This window comes from Cavia porcellus, unplaced genomic scaffold (genome assembly GCF_034190915.1).
Source record: "Cavia porcellus strain 051 isolate PalLab524CR breed Dunkin Hartley unplaced genomic scaffold, mCavPor4.1 scaffold_7, whole genome shotgun sequence".
Lineage (NCBI taxonomy): Eukaryota > Metazoa > Chordata > Mammalia > Rodentia > Caviidae > Cavia > Cavia porcellus.
In genome coordinates, this window is record NW_026947490.1 from 42,201,429 (window position 1) to 42,222,553 (window position 21,125).

General features: G+C 54.3%; 1 protein-coding gene and 1 long non-coding RNA gene across 4 annotated transcripts in view; one reads left to right on the top strand and one right to left on the bottom strand.

The window, feature by feature from the left end:
- The window catches only part of Vstm2b (V-set and transmembrane domain containing 2B), a 28,073-nt gene extending 17,930 nt beyond the window's left edge, over positions 1-10,143 (bottom strand). The window contains exons 1-5 of one of the 2 annotated variants that reach the window (XM_003466529.4): positions 9,904-10,140; positions 8,861-9,481; positions 8,110-8,294; positions 7,074-7,103; positions 5,526-5,997 (exon numbers count right to left, since the gene is read on the bottom strand). In XM_003466529.4, the coding sequence (XP_003466577.1) occupies positions 5,526-5,997; positions 7,074-7,103; positions 8,110-8,294; positions 8,861-8,942 (769 nt within the window). In that variant the 5' untranslated portion in view covers positions 8,943-9,481; positions 9,904-10,140. Of the gene's footprint in view, positions 1-5,525; positions 5,998-7,073; positions 7,104-8,109; positions 8,295-8,860; positions 9,482-9,903 lie in introns of both variants that reach the window. The other variant, XM_063253437.1, reaches the window with a different exon arrangement.
- The window catches only part of LOC106026959 (uncharacterized), a 144,422-nt gene continuing 128,550 nt past the window's right edge, over positions 5,254-21,125 (top strand). Inside the window, exon 1 of one of the 2 annotated variants that reach the window (XR_010048786.1) lies at positions 5,254-5,452. This is a non-coding gene — a long non-coding RNA (uncharacterized LOC106026959). Of the gene's footprint in view, positions 5,453-5,993; positions 6,835-21,125 lie in introns of those variants that run through there. The other variant, XR_010048787.1, reaches the window with a different exon arrangement.

Genomic DNA, 21,125 nt, shown 5'->3' on the forward strand with positions numbered 1-21,125 from the left:
GAGAAAAGGGCCTGGGTTCTGGCTGTCAGCAGGGGAGGGCATGCATCTTAGGGTATGAAGCCAGGTGGAGTCAGGGAGAGAGGTGCAGGGTTCCCAGAGTGCTTACTAGATGACCAGGTGCTTGCAATGTCCTTAGGAGGGCCAAAGAGCTACTCACTCATCCTTTGGGGTCTCTCTGCTGCGGGCAGTAAGGCTGTGTGTGTAACTTGACTGCTGAGCGGAAGACATGATTGACAATGGATTCCACTTGCCATGACCTTCTCAATTGATGGGGTACAAGGTGGGGAGAGGAGGAGAAGCAACCAGAAGATACCCCAGTACCTACTGAAACTGACACCTCTTTCAAGCATGAAATCACACACCACCTGCAGGAAGCCTCCCTGATTGTCTCAGCTGAGCTAGGGCTGTTCCCACTGGGGACTCCCCCTGCACAGTCTCTTTATGTTGTAATGACCGGGGGTACCTGAACTCCTTTCAGTACAAGTTCACAGCTGACATTTCGTGTTCCTGCTGCCACCCTGGTTGGTGAGAGACAAGATGCTATGTTGCTGATAATCACATGTTTTTGCTGCTGTTGGGGATGATGCAGACATCTCTGGCCAGCTGCGCAGCTCAGCTGCTTCCTTTATGAAATCCTTCAATTTTTCTCCTTCAGGATGCTCAGGGAGCCTCACCCGCTCTTCTTGGGACATCTTTTGAAGATTCATTTTCTCAGTCATTATGATCCCCATGTCACATTGGAGCTTAGGGAAAAGTGGACTATTTGTTTAAGACAATGGTTTTGTGGGTCCAGGGTCCCTTTCTCTGCTGCCTGGTGAATCCCCAAGGTGACACTGGCACTACTTTCTGCAGCTTTGTCATCTGCTAGAGCACGGGCTGAGTTGTTCTGAGTGTCTTTACCTTGCCTACAGTCCCTTTTGGTCATGGTTTATGGTTGCCATGGCAACACCCAAGGATGCTGCCCCTCCATGGCTCCCAGCAGTAACAGTCTCTCAAAAGCCGTCACACCTATGGCCTTGGCTGTCTTTCTCTCATTATTAATTGAAATATTGAGAGCCAGTTCTCCGTGTGGGCACCAGGCAGCAGCAGTTTGCCACATCCAGGCGGCTCTCTGTGGGGGCCACGGCGCCTCTCCTTGGAGCCAGAGCCCTGAGGCTAATTAGAGGCTCATACACCATGATCTAATCCTGAGGTCCCTACAGAGGGGAACCTCTTGCCAACACACAAGCCATTCAGTTACAAACTGTATTCTTTGCAGGCTGTACTATGGCTTCACTGCGGCGCCTTTCCCAGTTACAAGCATTTGTCTGGAAGATCCTCCCTCTTTGCCCATGGCAATCAGCAACAAAGTGTTCCTAACAAGCTGGTCAGTGTTCAGATTCATCAGGAGCCAGATTTACAAAGGTGGCTTAGAAGCTTCCTGTGCCTGCTCTACTTTGCTAATCTAGCCCATGTTTATTTTTACGCACAAATACCAAAATGTCTCTTGACAAATGAGACGTGAAACGAATGAGTTTTTGCACATAAACTTTTAGTGCAAATATGCATTTGGCTGAACGGGGCACACATGGGCACAGGGAGGGTTTTCCTGCCTGGCTGTGCAGTAGCTACAGGGAGATACGAGTATTCTCCCCCTATCCCAGTTACTGAAGTAGCTCACTCAGCTCCTCACTTAACATCAGAGTTCCTTCTGACGGCTTTCTTGGAGCAAAAATACAATGGAGACTGTCTGGAGCAGGGTGCTAGGACCACTCCTGAAATAGTCACCAATCTGAAACAGCCCGAGTGTCTTTTCCACGCTGGCCTGGGGTGAGCCTTTTAGTCCCTCAGCTCCTCCATCTACCATCCTCCATGATGCTCCTCCAATCTTCTCTGAGCCCTGGGCTGACCTCCATAACCTGTTTCACTCTGGCACCCTTGGCTTCCAGGAGAGTCCGGTCGGTGGGCGGCCTTGATAGGAAGACGGAGGTTAAGAGAGGTCCTTGCAGCGTCACTGTGGGTTGGCTTGTCCCTCCACTGAGGGACAGTCCTGTCCATCCAGCTCTCCTCTTTGACTTCTGCTGGTTGTTCCCTTCCCTGGCTCCTTCAACCTTGGGGAGCTGAGGGCTCCCACTGCTGGGAGCCCTCAGGATCTTCAGCCGTCCATTGCTGGCCTCCCTGACTATGTTCACAGTTTTATAAATATCCTTTATCAGCTCCCCTTGGTGACTCTGAACATGTCATCTATTTCTTTCAGCACTCCGACTGATACAGGCTCTGCAAACACTTGTGCCTGTTAACTAGGAGGACCTCTTCTACCAAGCCACTGAGAAAACTGTGAGCTGGGAAGTCAGGCTCAGGGTACTCTTCCTCAGCTATGCCAAAGCCACTGGGGAAGCTAAGCCATGTCTGGCCTGCTGCCTCCTGAGGACACTGACTGAGAGCCACGCTGGCCTCTGAGCTTCAGGAACTGGTCGGCCAGGCAGTCCTGCAGAGAGATTATTAATGTCTACCACGCACAACAGCAAGGTTTTACTCCCAATGACAGCCCAGGGCCTAGATGATCTTGGGTAACTGGGAGAGATGGAATACAATCCTGGCCATAGTTTCTTCCTGGGCACCAGGGCTATTCAGTTGTGTTTGTGGAGTACAGGTCACAGAACCTACTTTTCTTTGCTCAGATGGGGTGGGACATAGAGGTACCCATCACAAAGCGACTTTCCTAAGAGCTTCACATAGAAAGCTGAGGAAAACACACCTAAAAACTCACCTTCCAGCTCTTCCAAAGGAGAGCAGAAGAGAAACTCAGGGTTCTTGATGAGATAAATCTGCCTGGTTCCTGGCCTGTTGAGAACTGGCAAAGCTTACTGGGTGATAGAGACCCCAGAGGTACTGGGGGGCAATGAACACTATGCCCCCACCTCAGGAAAGACCGAGAGGAGATGGCAGGTGCCCAAGGCCCCACTGGCTGGGATGACCTGAGGTCATGAGCCATCGGAAATGAGCTGATGTGAGGACCTCATGTCTTCCTGGAAGAAAGGCATCTTTCACGGGTGGGTCTGCAATCATCAGAATGAAATGCCTCCAGCTTCTCTACTCTCTTGTTTGGCTCTGTGGCCAGCACGGAGATTGGAAATCTGACTGGCTATGCCAGGCTTAAGGGTCGGACTCTGGAGAAGAGGGAGATTCATGTTGGAACAAGTTCATGGTCTTGGTCTTATTGCCATATTGTGAGGAAGACAAAGCTCACACCCATGGGTGTCCTTCATAGGGTCCTTCCTTGATCAAATCTTTCAACTAATCCTGTTGATTCTACTTGGCTTTTAAATTCCCCCATATCTTAGCATCCAACTGCCAACCAGTGAGCTTTATTTTCCCCATTCCTTCCCCTCCAACCAGAGGCACTAACAACCATGGTCATAATAATGAACACATGCACAGCAGTTTTCATACTGACATCCCTCTGAGGTCAGGGATTATCAATGTCAGAAATGTTCTAACACTTGCCTGAAGTCACACAGCCGCTAATTGTCAGAGGCACGACTTACATCTGGGCTTCTGTTTTTCAAGTCTTTTACTTTGCCATTCCAGATTATGTTGCAGCCTCTGCTGCTCAAGTTTACTTGCTGGGGCCCAAAGGAATGGAGTGAAAGGGCCTTCATCAATTAAGCCAGTCACTGTAAGTCAATAAACACCTTCCCAACACAACTCTTAGACACTAGGCTGAGACAGTCAACTGCCCCAAAGATTCTGTCTCCCATTCCACTGTGAACAGAGGATATTGGAAAGCAGTTGCCAAGTTAATGAATACAAGACGGCAGTAGACAAGAGCAGAAACAACATTTCCTATATGCAGGCCTCCTGCTTTAAAAACTCACCTGTCTATTCTCAATATCTACTTTTCCCTGAGAGAGTTAAACACCACAGAAGAGTCTGAGGGGCTGTGTTCTCAGTTTTCCAGGAATGGTACATACTGAGGGCCATTCTAGATGCGAATATACAGTGCATGCCTTAGGATCTTAGGGCATCATTCTGTCACAGGGAACTGGGCTGAGGAACGAGGCTTCCATCTCTCTTCCCTCCTCTGTTGGTCAGAGGTCCCTCCACAGAGTGACTCTGGGAGACACTTGCTAAAGCTGGTTGAGTTTCCATTAGCCTGCACAGGACTGAATGAAGACACTGCACTCTATTCTGGGACTTGATGTGAACAAGGAAAAAAATTAAATTTGAGATGTGTCAAGCCACTGACATTCTGGGGTTTGTAACAGTAGCTAGTGTTACCTGAATTAATAAAATGGGTGGAATGTTCCAGGCCACATAGGAAAGAGTGGGGTTGTCTGGGGGAGGCTCTCTACAGGTTCCAGCTGAGTCACTGTCCCAGGCCTGGAGGAAAGTCCTGAGGGTTCCTGTGTGGGGCTGCCAGGGACGAGGCCTCCAGATCCAGGCAATGGCCTGAGATACAGAGGCGGCTTCCACAGGGGAATAAATGAGCCAGAAACAGAACTGAGCTGATATGCAAGACCAACCCGTTTTTTGGGGTGAGGGGTCAGCCAGCAAGGTGGGAAAAGACAGTGACAGGAGACCTGCCTCTTTGGCTGGCAGCAGGTGGCAGCACTTTAGGGACTGTCCTGGCAGCAGCAGGACAATGCATTCCATGACACCTGCCCAAGGAAGGTTTTACATGTGACTGTCCCAGCCGCGCGCATGGCTGTAATCGCAGCTTAGATGCTCTCCTCGGGACTCTGCATCACAGAAGATCGAGATCTAGGGGTGGGGTTCAGGAAGGGAGTGGCCAGCTTATAATCAGACTGGCTGAGGAGCACCAGAGTGCAGGGCTGAGGCCCACGTTGGAGCAGGCAGAGGGAGTGGGGAGTGCTTCGGGGAGGGACACACTGGGCAGTAAGCCCTCTTACCACAACCCACCACTGCCTCGAGGAGATGCCTCCATGGCTGTCCCACACACCCTCCCCCAAATCTCCGCTCCTTCCCTCTGAACTCTCTAGGAAGCCAATATTAACCTCTGGCGACTTCTCAACATCGCAGTGGGGCGTTATTCCCTCTCTCACCCCGCGGCCCAGCAAACTTCACCAGAAAGCAGCGTCAGCACCTAGGACCCTCCTCCAAACAGGCTAAGAGAGCACAACCTACACAGCCAGGTCTGTCCCCACGTCCAGGACAAGGTGCGTTCAAATGAGCATACACTCAGCTTTAACTACCTCCCCCCAATCTCAGCAAAGCGAAAAGCCCTGAGGCACACTTCGGGCTCCAGGGATAACGCCGACCCTTCCGCAGTAGGCGCGCCGCCCACAGGGGCCAGTTCTCCAAAGCCCCGAGAGAGCTCCAGCGCGCTCCAGCTCCGGTGCAGCAGGGCAGCCCGATATTCATAAATGCGCATGATTGAAAGCTCCCGGAGGCCGCGGTAACGACAGAGAAGGGGCGGGGAGACGGCTAGGAAAGCCGACAACGATTCAAGGTAGCGAGCGACGCCACAGGCCCCCCTCCCCCAGCCAGCGCGGAGTGAGTCTTCTCCCGCGCGCGCACCCTACCTGAGCCGTGTCTCTGGCGCAGCAGCACCGCCTGGCCAGGTGGCGGCGACGCTGACGAAGCCGCGGCTGCAGCCGCCACGGTGGTGGTGGCTGTGTGGGCCACGGAGGCAGCAGCGGTCTCGGGGACTTCGGGTCCGTGGGCGGCAGGAGGGCTCCCAGGCAGCTGGCTCTTGTCTCCACGCCCGGGCTCTGAGGTGGTGCGGCCCGCAGCGCCCGCGTGGCTGGTGTGGGCGGCGCTGGCGGAGCCGTGGCGACGTGGGCCGCTGCTCTGGATGTGCGACACGGCCTCGGCAGCCTGCATGTTGGGCGGCGCGAAGCGCGAGAGCACGCGCAGCAGCGCCTGGGCCTTGTGCTCTTGCGTGTCGTCGTCGCTGTAGTCCGACACGCGGCACTCGTACACGCCCTCGTCCTGCAGGCGCACAGCCGACAGCCTAAGCCGGTGCGAGATGTCATTGCCCTGGACGCGCACCGTCTGCAAGAGAGCGGGGTTAGAGCCAGGCTGGCGGGCCCAGACCAGCTATTAGGGCTGGAGCTATCAGTGCCCCGACCCTGACGCCTCTCCCCCTTGCCAGTGCACCCCAGAACTTCGCTTTTCTTTCATCTGTCTTCTCAGTGGTGTGTAGGGGGGTCCCAGCTCTGCTTGGTTACCGTGTTGCCGCGCCCACTGCCCCCAGAGCTCCCTTCCTTATATTACTTGACGCCTCATCTTGCATACCACCACCTCTGCCTCATCCCACACACCTGCTTTTCCCTTCCCCATCCTTCTACCTTCAAAAACCCTAACGCTGGGGCTCTGTTCCCCAAACGTCCAAGTCTTTCCGAGTAACTCCAGCCCTCCCAAGCAGGCAGGCAGCACCATGGCTAAATCGACTGGAGCCCACAACAAAGCGCTCCTCTGCGGCCTGGTGAAGGCGCTCAGTGGTCCTCGCCAAGCACCCAGATAGCCTTCGCCTCAGCGCAGAGCCCGCGAGAAGGTTTTCCTGGTCTCCAGGCCTTGCTACTTCCTCGCCCCTCCTGGGCAAGCTAGGGAGAGTCTCCTCCCCACTGTGGCCCTGCACAGCTCGGAGAAACTGGCGACCATTCCACCCTCCACTAGCCTACAAAGCTCCGCGTTCGGACGGAGGAGGCGGGCTGTTGCCAGAGTTCGGGTCCCTCGGCTGGGCGGGGCTGAGAGGGTGGAAAGCAGCACTACAGGTCATGGCAAGGGCGAGCAGTCGCGCGCTTGCGGCCCTGGGAGATGGGGCTGCGGAAGAAAGGCGAGCAGACTAAGCAGACTGAGCGCGCGGTCCCGGGCAAGAAGAGTTTACAGGTGAGCGGCCAGCCAAGTTGGGGGAACTGAAGCCTTGGACCCTTGATTTACACAAAAGTGAACCTGAACTAGCTACCGGCGCCCAGACACACCAATCAGCCAAGGACATCAGACCGCCGCGCGGCTCTGCAAAGTGCCGCGGGAGAGACGCCATAAAGGGGAGGGGGGGGGGGAGGAAGCTGCGCAGCGCGAAGCCGCCGGAAGGGGGCTCACGAGGCCCACGCTGGCTCCACACTTACGCTGATTTTAGTTGCATCCTTATTTGTTACCTAAAATGCAAAGGGGAGAAAAGACATTAGGGTGGTGGCATTTGCGCTTCGGAAATTCAGACCTATCTGTGGCCAGGGGACCCTACCCGGGCTGGCAGGGCCCCGACCCTTTGGAGTTGGTGGGGGCTGAAGGCGCAAAAAAAAAACGCCAGGGTTTCCAGCAGTTTGTTAGGAAGCAGCGCAAACAAGGGGCTTGGGCAAGGAGTGGCTACCACAGGAAGAGCTGCCGCAGGAGGAGGGGAGCTGGGTTGGCGCGCGCGGGGGTGGGGTGGGAGCGCATCTCTCTCCTGCAGGGCACCCGCTTTGCCTGCTCCGTTTCTCCAAATCTTTGATTTAATTAATTAGGAGTTGTGAAAAACTGGATGGGAGGACCAGTGTGACTGGACAGGACCTGATAGGAGTCATGCGCAATAACTTTGAGTGGGACCCTGGAGGGAATATAGACAGGTAGGCAGGTGAGTGTGCGTGTGCTGGAGCGCGTGTAAGAGGATATGGATGATATGGTAGACAGCGTTCAGCCACAAGGGAAGCCGTCCCTCGGATCCTGGGGAAGCTAGAGGTGATCTGGTTTCCCCCGCACACGGTTCTCTGCCGGCCTCTGGAATGCAGCTCAGAGGAATTTAACTTGTTGGCCTAGTGCCTTGAGGGAACTCAGAGTGCCTGAGGGCAGGGAGAGACTGGTGGGATCAAATGATTTTCTTTTCCCAACCAGCACCCCATCAGATGCTAGTCCAGCAGCAATCAAGAACAGGCCAGCTGGATGAGGTGTCGGTATTTAGGAGCTAGGCGTGAGTAGAGTTCCGGGAGGTTGCAGAAGAGACAGGAATTGGCAGGATTTGAGGATAACAATCCTTGACTCGGTGGGGATGCCGAGTGTGGGGATGCCTGCGCAACAGGGAGGTGCCCTGCATCCAAGAAGCCCGCTGCTGCCGTATTCCCAGGGTAACCCTCTCCGCCCCGGGGCCTGAGCCAAGTTCGCGCCGGCGCCGCGTGGGCGGCGGGTTACCTTGCTTCGGGCGCTGGGCACACTGAGCGCCAGCTCGTGCAGCAGCTCCCGAGGCGGCTCCTTGAGATACCACCACTGAATCTCCAGAGAATACGAGGTGGCTCCACTGGCCCGGAACGCGCAGGGCATTTCGATGTCGTCTCCCTCCCGTACTGTCACATCTTTGGGGACTTCGGTGAATGTAGCTGGGGGCGGGGGAGAGAGAGGCGTGACCAGCTGCAGGGCGGGGGCTTGGGGCAACCCTAGGCGAGGCGGTCGGTCTCCCGCTCGCTCGCTTACTAGCCTTGGGCTCCCCATGTCCCCAGCTGTTTTGTGGTCCACGGCCCGAGATGTCAGCAAAGTTCAGCGGAGCAGCTGCAGGGCGGGTGCAGAGACCGCCGCCGGCTGCTGGCTGCTTCCCTCCGGATCGGGCGCCCGGATCGGGCGGGGCGACAGGGGCAGGCACGCTTCTCCCCCTGCGCTGGGCCGCACCACCAGAGTCGGGCTGGGGCGCGCCAACTGTCGCTCCCCGCATCCTCCTCTCTGTGACCGGACCCCGACCAGACTCTCCTCCCCCTACCCTTCCGCGCCCAGGCTGCACACAAGGATGGCTGGAGACCTGGAAGCCTTCCCCTTCTTTTTCTTCCTCCGGTTTTTTTTTTTTTTTTTTTTTTTTTTTTTTTTTTTCTGTGGCAGCCGAGGCAAGCTGTCTCCGGCGGCCACTACAGAGGGTTCCCCGAGCCCACCGCCGCAGCGAAGTTCCCGCGCTCACCGTCGGCCAAGAAGAGGAGCAGGGCGTGCAGCAGCAGAGGTGGCAGGTATCCGAGGGCTCCGAGCCGGTTCCGCTGTTCCATCTCCCGCAGGGGCGCAGAGGCGGCGGGGGCCGGGGAGCGAAGAGATGGTGGTGGCAGCAGCTTGGGTTCGGCTCCGGCTCCCGCTAGGGCTAGGACGCCTCGGAGCCTGCCATGGCCCCGCACGGCGCCCCCTCCCCTGGCTGCCGGCGGCCGCCAATCAGCCCCGCTCCCTCGCCCGCTGGCCCGGCGCGGCTCCGGCTGGGGGCGCTGCGCGGAGTGCGCAGCGGGCGAGGTCCCGCCGAGAGGGTACTGATGATCGGTCAGTGTCTCCCTCTGTCCGCTTGTCCACAGGACCACAGGGATGCTCTGTTCAGTCTCTGCCCGGCGGCCGGGGAAGGGGCTGGGCCGGGCCGGGACCCATCCTTGGCCGAGGGAGTGCGCGCCTCGAAGCGGCGAGCTGGTGTCTCCGGTTCTCCTCTGGTTCCGCTCCCGACTGTCACCTCCTCCGGCTCCCGCTGAGCTCTCCTGCCGCCGCCCCCGCTGGTTTCTCCGCGGATCTTTCCGCAACGCGAGTGGGCGCTCAGCCGCGGCGCGCAGACCTGGCGTCCGACCCAACGCAGCGCAGGGAGAGCGGGTCCGGCGTGGCGGACCCGGAGCAGGAGACAGGAGGGGAGGGGAGAGAAGAGAGGGGAAGCGAAGGGAGGGGGCGGTCAGCGGATGGGCCCCGAGCCGCCTCCACCGCCGCATCGCCCCCGCCCTCCGCTCCTCTTCTCTCCCCTCCCCAGCCACAGCCCGCGCCGCCCCCGCCCTGGAGCGCCCCCTCCTTCTGCAGGGGTCGCTCGGAGGGACCACCATCTCTCCAGCTGTAGCGCAGCTCCGCCCCGCACCCGCTTTGCTTGGGGGTCCTCCCACCCAAACTCTCTCTGGCTTGTTCTCAGTCTCCATCCCTCGAGACGGCCGCAAGTCCCTGTTCCCCGAGTGTCCCTGGCCCTCTCCGTGGCCCAGGGCCTCAGCTCCTTACCCGGCTTTGGGTAAAGAGCCGCACCACTCTTTGGCCCACGCTCGGGCCATGGCGGGTGGGTGGGCTCCGGGGGCCGGGAAGAAGGGCGGAGCGCTGTGCCGGGCCGGGGACGCGGCCGGGTGACGGCGGCGACGCCGAGTCTGCAGTGTGTGAGCCAGAAGTGAGCGCACAGCGCCGGCGAGCAGGTGCCTGTGGCGCGGAGAGCGCACCAGCGAGCAGCGAGCGGCGGCCGTGAGTGACGGCAGAGGCGGCGGGGGTGGGGTGGGGTGGGGAGCGCCGGGCACGACTCGGGCCCGGGAGGTTTCTGGGCGGGGGCGGGGTTTCTGCCCCTGGAGAGCTCGTCCCTGTGTCCTGCAGCTCTTTGCTAGCCCTCGCTCCCTCTTAACCCGTGCGAGGGGGATCTCGGGGCATCGGGGAGCAGAGGTTGTGTCCACAGTCGCGCTCCGGGGCCCATTCCCCGCTCTTGCAAGCCCAGCATCCCAGTTCCTGCCTCAGCTGTCACCCGGTGCCTGCCACCTCAGCCACCATGGGAGTGCGGGTTGGTCCTCGAAGGGAGATGTGAGGCGGCTGTGTGGATGACAGGGCACAGAGGCGTGGGCCAGTCCCATACCTCGGTTTGGGTCTCTTCACATTCTCTTTGCTACCGGAATTCTCAGTCGGTGGATTTTGATCTCTGTGTCCCAGGCCTTGACACTCGCAGCTTTGCCCAGAGGTTGGGTGGGGCAGTTCAGTGGATCCCAAGTCAGCCTTGCCCATTCACCAGCCTCCCTGAGGTGCAGTCAGAGGTTTCCGGGGCGCCAGGGAGAAGGAAAGCCAGAGAAAACCACTTTTCAGCAGTCCAAGCAGCTAGTGGCACCGCCTCCCAGGAAGAAGCTGCAAGCCCTTCTCAGCTCTGTTCTCACCAGCAGGTGCCCCTGGGCACCGCATGCACGTCCTTCCTGAGCTTCAGCGTCCTTATCTGTGACCAAGGACCTCTAGGCCATCTCTAGCCTTAATTCTCTGATGCTCACAGCCCACCTCCAGCTAGAACAGGAGGACAATACAGGACCTACCTCCTTTCCCTGAAGCTCATCTCCAGGGGCTCCAAAGAGGCAGTCACCAGTGCTTCCTGTGATTTCATCCCCACTGGTCACCTCTCCCTTGGGAATTCCATCTGCTCTTAGGAGCTACTTTGGACCCTTGAATGTTAGACTTCTCAGGGGCACTGCTGTCCTCAGTTTCTGAAGGGAGGGGGCAGACTTGCACTGTACCACACAGATTCAGGCCCATTGGTGGTGAGTTCTAGGAAAGCGATTGCATTTGGAGACTGATTCCTAGCAGGGCTCAGATGGCAAGAGCTAGTCCACTGTGCAGGGGACTGCCTGCCTGCCTGGCAGAGGCAGCAATCGCTCCGGGTACCAGATTCCATGGCTATTGAGGGCTTGTGATCGAAATGTGGGAGGGAGAATTCCTGCAGCTAGAGGGAGCACACCTTGGTTACTTTGAAGGTTGGCCGCACACTTTCCACGCATCAATTCTCAAAATTATGACAGAGAAGTCTTTCTCAAACAGAGAGGAGATCACCCTTCTGTTGCTCAAGGTGTCTGTGGTGGAGCCTGTGTGTTGCTTCTCCTAAGGGAGACTTCATGTCTCTCTAGGGACACAGCCATTCAGCCCTACCAACTGCAAGTGTCCTTTGGGCTCCCACATGATGCCCTGTTGAGAGGGAATCTTGCTTTATGTGGTTTGAAGCAGGGCTAAGGTGTTACTTGTCCATGGCATGAGTTAGTGTTATTACTCACAAGAGTAATAGCTATATGTTACAATCTGCTTTTCATGTAGCAGATGCCAGCTGCACACTCGCCACGCATCAGTTCTCAACATGACAACAGAGAAATTCTTCTGAAACAGAGGAGATCACCCTTCTGTTACTCAAAAACCTGCAGTAGCTCCCATTTCACTCAGCATAAACATCAGTGGCCTGACAAGGGCAAATGATCTGCATCCCCAAACTCTATTTGCCTCTCTGCCTTTATATTCTTTACCTTTCTGATCTTTCCCTGGTTCACACATTTCTTACCACACTGTCTTTCTTGCAGTGTTGCACACTGGGTTTGTTCCCATCCCAGGGCCTTTGCATGACCCAATCCAGCTGGCTAGGATGCTCTACCCTCAAGCACATGCATGGCTGACTCCATCATGTTCTGATTTTTGTTGGGAAGTCACCTTCTCAGTGAAGCGCCCCCTCCAATTTGTTTAACATGGCAATCTGCAGTTCCCTGCCCAGTACCACATCCTATCATTTTGTTCTTCATTTTCTCTTTTCCTTTCCATTGACCACCTTCTGACATATGGTGCAATAGACTCGTTTATTGTGTTTCAAGGTCCGTAAAGCTCTTTTTCTGCCATTCTGTATCTCAAGTTAACTAACGCAGGGGCAGGCACAGGGTAAGTGTTCAATGAATATTTACAGAGTGCCTGAGTGGGGTTATTTCTTCCCTCTAACAGCACCACAAGATAGACACTTGTTTTGTCCCATTTTATGGATGAGATGACTGAAGGTCAGAGAGCTTATGGAACTTACCTGAGGTCATACAGCTAATAAATGGCCACATGAGACGTCAGTCCAGGTGTGCCTTACTCTGGGATGCCAGTTCTTTACGAAAACCCCTTCTTTTACGTACTCTATGTAAGCTTCTAACCCATCCTCTGTCCCTAGCGCTGGCTAGGATAGCCGAGTTCTCTGACCTGGACCAGTGGCAGGCAGCAGCAGCCTGAGTCAGCTTCAGCCTCTGCTCTGCCTGCTCAGCCCTGGGGTGAAGGGTCTGTTTGCTTTTCTGCCCATGCTTGTAGACTCTGTGGGCAATGACGGGACCTTCCCTGTCTTTAACTCAGCTGGGCCTGATGTGGACCTAGGGCCCAGTGAATATGTGAACTAGGAGTGTTGCACAGAGTTGTGGAAAAGGGGCACTTTCTTGTCCTTTGCTGGAAGTTTCCTGGTAGGTCAGGCAGGGACTCTGACTTAGTCCTTTGGCCAGTTGGAGGACCAGTCAGACGAAACCAGGCTGTAGTTCCCACAGGTCCTTGCAGACACCTGCATGGCAGTCAGGTCGCCGGTGGGCTGTGTGCTCTCAATTGGTGGCTATACAAAAGGCCTCTCATGGTGGAGCCGGTGTGTTGCTTCTCCCAAGGGAGATTTCATCTCCAGGGACACAGCCATTGAGCCCTACCAACTGTAAGCATCCCTTGGGTTCCCGCATGATGCCCTGTGGAGACAGAATCTTGCTTTACGTGATTTGAAGTAGGGTCATGAAAGCATTTCACAACTGCTTAGTTTCTCATCAGAAGGTAGGGAGAAGGTTTCTCCCTCTGCCCTCCCTCCGTTCCTCTTTCCTTCCTGTCTTCAAACATAGCTCTGAAGCTGCCTGTGGGGTCCTGAAGGTGATACCTCTTATTATATGACCTTCAGGGGCCACAGTTTCCCTGGTTTGTCCAGGTGGCTGTACCTGTGGCTTGCTTCTGCTGGAGCCTTGTGTCTGTATGCCCAGCCATGGAGTGCTGTGTCACAATGCTATTGCTGGGCTTCAGGTTGGGGTTCTTGCTGCTTGGCAGTACTGTTTTGTGGATGGCTTCTCTGTGCTCTCAGAGATACCTCAGATAGTGCTACTGAAAAAGCCTGCCCGGCCGCCTGTGAAAGCACCCTTACATTACAGGCCTAAGTGGATGTTGCTTCTGGAATCACTTTGGAAACTTATTTCTTTAATGCTCAAGTTCTCTTTGAGTTGGGGTTTCCGTATTCTGGTCTTGGCTGACCTTTCCCGTCCTCCCTCTGCCACATACAGCAACATTGATTTTGGGTAATGTATTTTGATTTTAAGATGCAGCCCATCCATAAACTTTTCTATCAATAATCCTAGCACACTTTGTGTACCTAACAGCTTAAAACAAAATATCAGATTTATAGGGGCTTTTATTTTTGATCAATTTAGTCATTTACTTGTCATCAGTGTCAGGGGCCTAAGGCCTGAGGTCCAGCCCCAGGAAGACTCTCCTCCAGGGGCTGCCTGGGTCAGCAAGTATAGGGGCCTGGCCCTCTCTGTACCTGTGGAAACTCCTGGGGGCCTGATGGAGAGGAAAGTGCTCCAAAGCATGGGGAGGGTAGGTGAAAGGGCTCATGTTTTGTGTTATTTTTTTTGTCTTCCTCTTTTTTTTTTTTTTTTTTTTTTGCTGGGAATCAAACTTAGGACCTAGCACTTGCCAGGCAGGCACTTATGCCGCTGAGCTATATCCCTGGCTTCCTCTGTCCCACCTCATTACCACCTCATTACCAGCATGGAATCCCACACTCCACAAGGAAGGCAGCCAGGCTTCAGGCTTCACCTGGGTGTTGTGTGGGTACAGTGAGGGTCTCTTTGTTCTCCCTAGGCCTCAGGCTCCTCAGGAGGCAGCTGGGCCTGGCCCATGTACCCTTGGCAGAGCAGGCCTGGCTTCCAGTCAGTCTGGGCTCAGCAGCTTGGGTTGGGGACTCACAGCTGCTAGGCCTCAGGGTCTGGTCTGTCATTGGGCATTGCAGGGCCAAGATACCAAGAGCCTGGGACTTGTTTGCACTGTCAGGGGCAGGATTGATTTGCCTTGGGGATGAAGCAGGAGAAAGTCCAGGTAAGTCTGTTTCACTTTCAGCATTTATCCAGTCACTGTGCACTGACACCTTCACTTGCTGCTTAGGACACCTGCTTTACCTTGTGGTGTGCCCAGTGCTGGTCAAGTTCCTGTCTGCAGAGAACCTACACTTAAATTAGGGAATAGGAGGAGACAGGAGAGCAAAAGGAAGCAGCCTGACCATCCTCCAGTGGAGGTGGCCTGCAGTCTAGTGATGGGGGAGGTCCAAGAGGGCCAGCCAGGCCAGGACTTGGGGGAGAAGCAGGCTGCAGGCTGCAGGTGAGCAGGCACAGAGGGCAGCTAGGGTGAAGGTGGAGGGTGGCAGAGCGCAGGAGGAAAGAGGCGTGATGGGGAGGGATGGGGCAGCTAGAGGGCTTCTGGGCCAAGAAGAGAGAGGCTTGGAGAGGACAGACGTGGCCCTTGGTGTGGGTCTTGGAGCCCAGTCAGGGAAGCAAATCAGGCATGTAGTGACCTTTTTCCTAGCAGGAGCCTTTCAGGGAAGGGAGAGATGGGTCCTATCTGGGAAGGCTTCTGAATCAAGAGCAGAAGGGTGACTGGCTAGATGTGACAGCCGCTGAAATGAGCAGCCACGTTTGCAAGCATATGGAGGCAGGACATTCAGGGAGGTGACTGGGCTAGAGAGGAGTCCAGGGCAACAGGATGATCAGTGGAGTTGAGGGACAGGCCAGGCTGAGCCTTTGGTCATGGTGACAAGGAAGAGATGTGACCCTGTGGCCTGCAGTCTGGGGTAGAGTGGGAGCAGGGAAGCTGGCAGTTCCATGCAGAGTAGGGGCTGGGAACCCCCAGCATGAGGAAGGTGGTTACCTCAGAGACCTCCTTATTTTGGCTCTGCTCCAAGAAGAGTTATCACCCGTCACCTTTCTCTGCTTCATGCTCTCCCTGCACTTGAAAGCTGGCCTTGACAAACAGCAGTACACCTAGCACAGTTCAGGTGTGAGAGTTTGAGGATGAGCCCTGTGGCAGCTGAGTCTGGGAAGTCCCGAGTGCCCACCATACCTTTGGAGCTCTGAATTTGGTTGGGAAAATAAGGATATCATTGGTAACAAGTGTGCATCAAAGCAAGCTCTTGCCATGATGGCCTGGGCTGTCTGTGATTGACTGTACAACTAAGTAGAAAGCAAAGCTAAGCAGAACAGGTGGGTAGGGTGATGTCCAGAGCTCTGGATGGGCCCGGGGTCCAGATCCTGGCCTGGCCTTTCACAGCCTCAGTTTCTCATCTGTAGAAAGGGTGTCCTGGTTGAGGAGGCCATTGCCAGGATTGATCTTTAGAGCAGGTCACTCAGTGCTGGGGATGTAGCATTGAAAGCAGCAGTTCCCATCGTAAAGCACAAAGCTTTACATTGTGAAGTGCTTGTATTGTGAGGATGCAGGATGAAGGTTTCTAGGAGCTGCCATCTACGCTTGAACTCAGTGCTGGGGAGGGGTGGTGTTAATGAGAGGAGAGGAGGAGTCAGAACTTGCAGGTGACCAGTGGAGCTGAGCATCTCCTAATGGATTTTGTTATAGCCTCAGTGTGTGTGTGTGTGTGTGTGTGTGTGTGTGTGTGTGTGTGTTTTAATCACTCGCTGAAATAAATCTTACAGATCCATGAAGAGTTTATTTTTTTATTTTTAATATTCTCAATACACGTTTTTTTTTTTTTATTTCCCATTAGATCTATCAGTTTAATTTAGTAGAGGACAGACAGTATACTTAACCAAAAATTGCTTTGACATTATGGAGAATTAAGAGGCTGGGGCCAGATGGATCAGAGTGGATCAATCCATTTGAGATAAACTCTGTTATTTCCCCATGTGCTTTCTTCACCTTAATGGCGAAGAGGGTGATTAGAAAACACGAGACTGGCTAATAATGACTAGGGGTTGGCCAGAGGATCAGGATGCTGGCTTCTGTGCTTTTTTCCATACCCCCTGAGAGGTCTCCTCCTTGGCTGGTTGTTGCTTGATGAATCCAGTGGAGATGCTTTTGGGGGCCAGGAACATATGGCAGACCCTGGTATCGTTCCTGCCAGTCTTGGCCTCCTGGTGACTGACCAGGCTTCTGAAGAGGTTACACAGGTCCTGGGGTGTGATGCTCCAGAGGCAACTTTTCTGGGAGCAGATGTTGCCCCTGAGCGCTCCTGGCTGCATTTTCCATGCTGACCACCAGTGCTGACTGTTACTGTCAGCACTGGGGCCTTTAGCTCCAAGGGCTGCTGCAGGATCAGCACAGGTGTTTGGAAAGTAGCTTTGTAAATCACTGTGGGGGTAGACCTGTGGCAGCGACTATGGTCTCATGTCCCTTGCATTTCTGAACCTCAGGAGCAGCTCAGGAAAATACCAATCCTACCAGAGGGTGGGGTTACCTGGGGAGAGAAGGGGATAGAAGATGGTTGGTCTGAGCTTTTCCAAGACAGGAGCTCTCCCCATTCACCCTCCTATCTGCCTAGAAACTTTGCTTGGCTGGTGGCAGGTGTTGCATGAGTTTTGGGTGACAAGAAGCCCAGAGGGTTGTATGGCTTCCTATGAGTTCTCAGCCTCAGGCTGCTCTCTCAAAGGAACCTTTGTCTTTCCTGGTCTCATCCTGATGCTGGCCCCTACCCATTGCTGGCCTTACAGCATGGGGGCAGATGACAGTCATGGCCCAGTTTGGATTTAACATTTGTCTTTAGCTTCAAAGCCTTGCTAGGTCGGGGCCTCCTGGAGGTCAGTTTACCTCCCCCTCTGGAATGTGTGTGGGTTCAGAAGGGAGAGGGTAGTCATGTGGGGCTGCCGCTCCCCTTGGTGCAGATGCCAGGGCCTGGCAGGGGCTCCCAGGCACTGCTGTGACCTTCACGCCTGACTTGCCCCTTAGAGTTCCTTCTGCTAGGGGACTGGCAGCTGCCAGCGCTGCTTGGTTTGTGAAATGTCAGTGGTTTAATATCAATTCTGGAGGTTTTATTGCCTCCCCCCCATTTTCCGATGGGATTTTGATCCAATCAAGGCCGATCTCCAGTGACGGTAGATTTGTGTTCCCTTTCAAAGTTGACAAAAGGTCACTCTGCCTGGGGAGCAGAGGGCTGTGTGAATGCTCTGCTCGCTGGCTCTGGAGGCAGGCCCCGTGTTCTCTAGGGGTACACTGACAGGTGGACACAGCGCTGTACCTGTGGGGCTGCAGGCTGGGCCAGGGCACCTGGAGCTTTAAATCTGCAGTTGCTAGCCATAAAAGGGCCAGCTTTTATTTGCAAAATGCCTTTGATGCTTCCGATCTAACTTAATTTTTTTCTAGTGATGTTTCAAAATGCCATTTTACCATTCTAGAATAAAAACCTGGTGAATGATATTCTGTGCGTTGGGGAAGTCCTGGTGCCAGGCTACGCTGGCCTGGGCTGGATCCCGTCTGCGACTCAGCTCCCTGCAGGGAATGAACAGACTGTCCTGCCCATTCCAGGACCAGGGCGCTGGCAACAAGTGATAACAGGTGCAAGACTTTTTGTCAAGTTTTGATCTAGTCCCATGCCAGTTGACAGAGATGATCTGGGGACTCAATACCTTGGTAAGACTTTAGGGAGTACCTGGTGTATGAGCAGCTTGGGGTGGCTCACGGGCCAGTGGTGGACAAAGCTCAGAGAGCTCTCTTCTATTCTGGGGAAGAGACCTCATCAGCCGGGCATGCATCTGACTTTCAGAGGCTGCTTAGCTCAGAGGTGTGTGTGTGGGGGGAAGACCAGGACAGCCAGGTGCAGGTAGGGAAGCAAGGATAAGTGACAGAGCTGAGGTGTGTTTCGTGGTAAAGAGAGAGCAGAGTGCAATCGGAGTAAATCTTGAGGCATAACAGAGGGCTAAAATTCCACCCACACCTGCCTCCTGTCTCTGGGTCTGGGTATGGGCTGGGGAATGCTGTTGCCCTTAGGTTCCAGTTTGAAGCATTGCCCATCCCAGTCTCTCCTCCATTCTCTCACCTGTAGACTCTTAACTCAAAGACAGTCTGGAGCAGGCATGCTCCCCAAATGGCCACAACCTTCTCATCCAGGGACAGGGGCCCCAAGGTGTGCACTCAGGGCACAGGTGGTGGGTTTGTGCATAGCCAGTACATATGCAGAGGGTATGTGTATGTCTGTGTGTTTCTTTGTTTGTGCAAATAGTGAAACCATGTGCAGACAGTGAGCCTGTTGAGTGTGGGCAGAGTGTTCAGCTGTGGTACCTCTTGTGCAGTGTGTGTGCAGAGAGCATTTGCTTGCCGTAAGACAGAATGGCTGCTGGCTGAACAGACAGTGCAGGTGTGTGTAAACAATGTGTGAATACCTGGACAGTGTGTGTGCAGTCAGTGCACACAGAGTGTATGGAGTGTGCAGGGTGGTGTGTACACACAGAGACAGCCAGGCAGTTTTAGCCCTGCTGCTGGCTCTCCTTTGAGCTCCCCTTCAGAGACTGGGGGAGGAGAAGACCTGGAGACAGCTCTAGGAAAGGCCTGGTGTTCCCTACCTTCCTCTTCTTTCATTTTCTCCTCCTCCTCTTCTCTTTTTCTCCTCCTTCCCTCTAGTTCCTCTCCCCTGCTCCCCCTACCCTTTCTAATGGTACACTTTCTCTCCAGGGACCACATCTGGGCCTGTTCCCTACCTGCCTCCTTCCTCGGAGCACTGACTCTCTTGTGGGGATACTGACCCTTCTCTTTCTACTCCAACGAGTCCAGGGGCCTGGAGACCTCTACCCATCCCTGCCCCAACCACAGAAGAGGGCCCACTCTGCCCATGAACAGGGCTCCTGCCAGTCTCTACCTCCTGGAAGGTTGTTTCTGAGATCTCTGGGAGGCCAGGCAGAATAGAAGGAGGGAAAGGGGTATGTCGGAGAGAGAATGGGAGAGGTAGGGGAATCAGAGATGTCTGTCTGCAGGACAGCCTGAACCCTGAAAGAATGTGCACCCTTCAGCATTCCTCTGAACACTGTTGATGGGGTTTTTTTATATGAGAGGCACAGTACCAGTTGTGGAAGAGGTGATGGGGGCCTCACGCCTGCCACCCTGCCTTTATACTCCCGCTGGGAGTGGGCACTGCTCAGCTCTGGGCTGTTGCTGCCATGTGAATGATGACCCTGTGTGGCAGCTAATCTGGGAAAGTTTAGACACAGGTGGTGCCAGCCTTGGGGAAGCATCTTCACACTGTGTAGGAGAGCCGGGACTGGCCAGGTTCCGTGCACTCACTGTGCCCTCATAGAACCTTTTTAAACTCATGTGTGTATGTGTATGTGTGTGTGTGTGTTTGCAGGGGACTGAACTCAGAGCTCTTACATGAGCCACATCCCCAGTCTTTTATTTTTATTTTTAAGTTTTAAGATACATTCTTGCTGAATCTTTAAGTTGCCCAGGCTGGCCTTGAACTTGAGATCCTCTTGCCTTCATCTCTTATGGTGCTGGGCTGACAGACGAACACCTTCATGCCTGGCTAGAATTGCTTTTCTTTTTGTAGACAAGGACACTGAGCTCTGCAGGGGAAAGATGGGGAGCTTGGTGGGGTTGTTCCCCATCACTGTCTACATTGCCTCTGGCTTCTGGGTTTGAGCCGAGGTAACAGGGCATATCTTATTCCAATCTTGAAAAGGCTGGTAAGGGCTACCACTTCCTGTCTTTCTGCATTTCTGACCTTTTGCCCTGTGGCTCTGCAGCCTGATTTCCAGCACATTCCTTCCCTGAAATGACTCTTGGTTAGCTGCCTTAGAACTTCTTAGAATATTTTTTAAATTAAAAGTTTTAATTCACACATAACTATACATCCTTATGGCATATAGCATACTATTTCAGTGAGTGCATACAACACGTCACGATCAGATCAGGGTAGTTCTCAGATTTATGGGACACGTTCTAGTGTTGATCTTGCCTTTCTGGCTCATTCTGCATGACTGAGCATGCTCTGCTCCCTGAAGCACTGGTTTCCTTTGTTTTTTTTTGCTCTTTGGTACTGGGGGTTGAACTCTGGACCTTTATACTCAGTTACGTCCCCAGTCATTTTCGAATGTTTTATTTTGAGAGAGAATCTTTCTGAGTCTCTAAGTTGCCTAGGCTGGGCTTGAACTTGCAATTCTCCTGCCTCAGCCTCCCATAGTGCTGGTATTACAGGTATGAGCTACTGTACTTGGCTTCTCTTGGCTTTGTTAGCACAATCTTTTGATTTTTCCTCTGTGCTCTGCCCTCATAACCCCAATCCCTTTGTAGACTTGCCCTGTCCCCAAACCAGAGTGTTGGGTTCCTTGAAGTTCAGTGTGTGGCTCTTTTCCCTAGCTCTGTCTTCATGGGCTTCCCCTTAGAAGTCCCAAAGGCATCTTGAGATGTTCACAGTAGGCTTCCTATAAAACCTGGTCTACCACTAAGCTGACAGTTTGCTCTGTGATTGGCCTGGCCTGCTTGTCAGTGGACTGGAGAAATCCAGGACATCTTTCTCTCCCTGACCCTGTTATCCATGGCTCCTGTCTGTGCTTTATCCTTTAGATGCCTCTCAGATCTCCCCACGGCTCTGCACATCCTCAGCCAGCCCCTGAATCCTGGCTTCCATTGCCTCATGGACAGTACCACGGTCTCCCATAGCCTTGGCATCTGGCATTGTGTCTGTCATA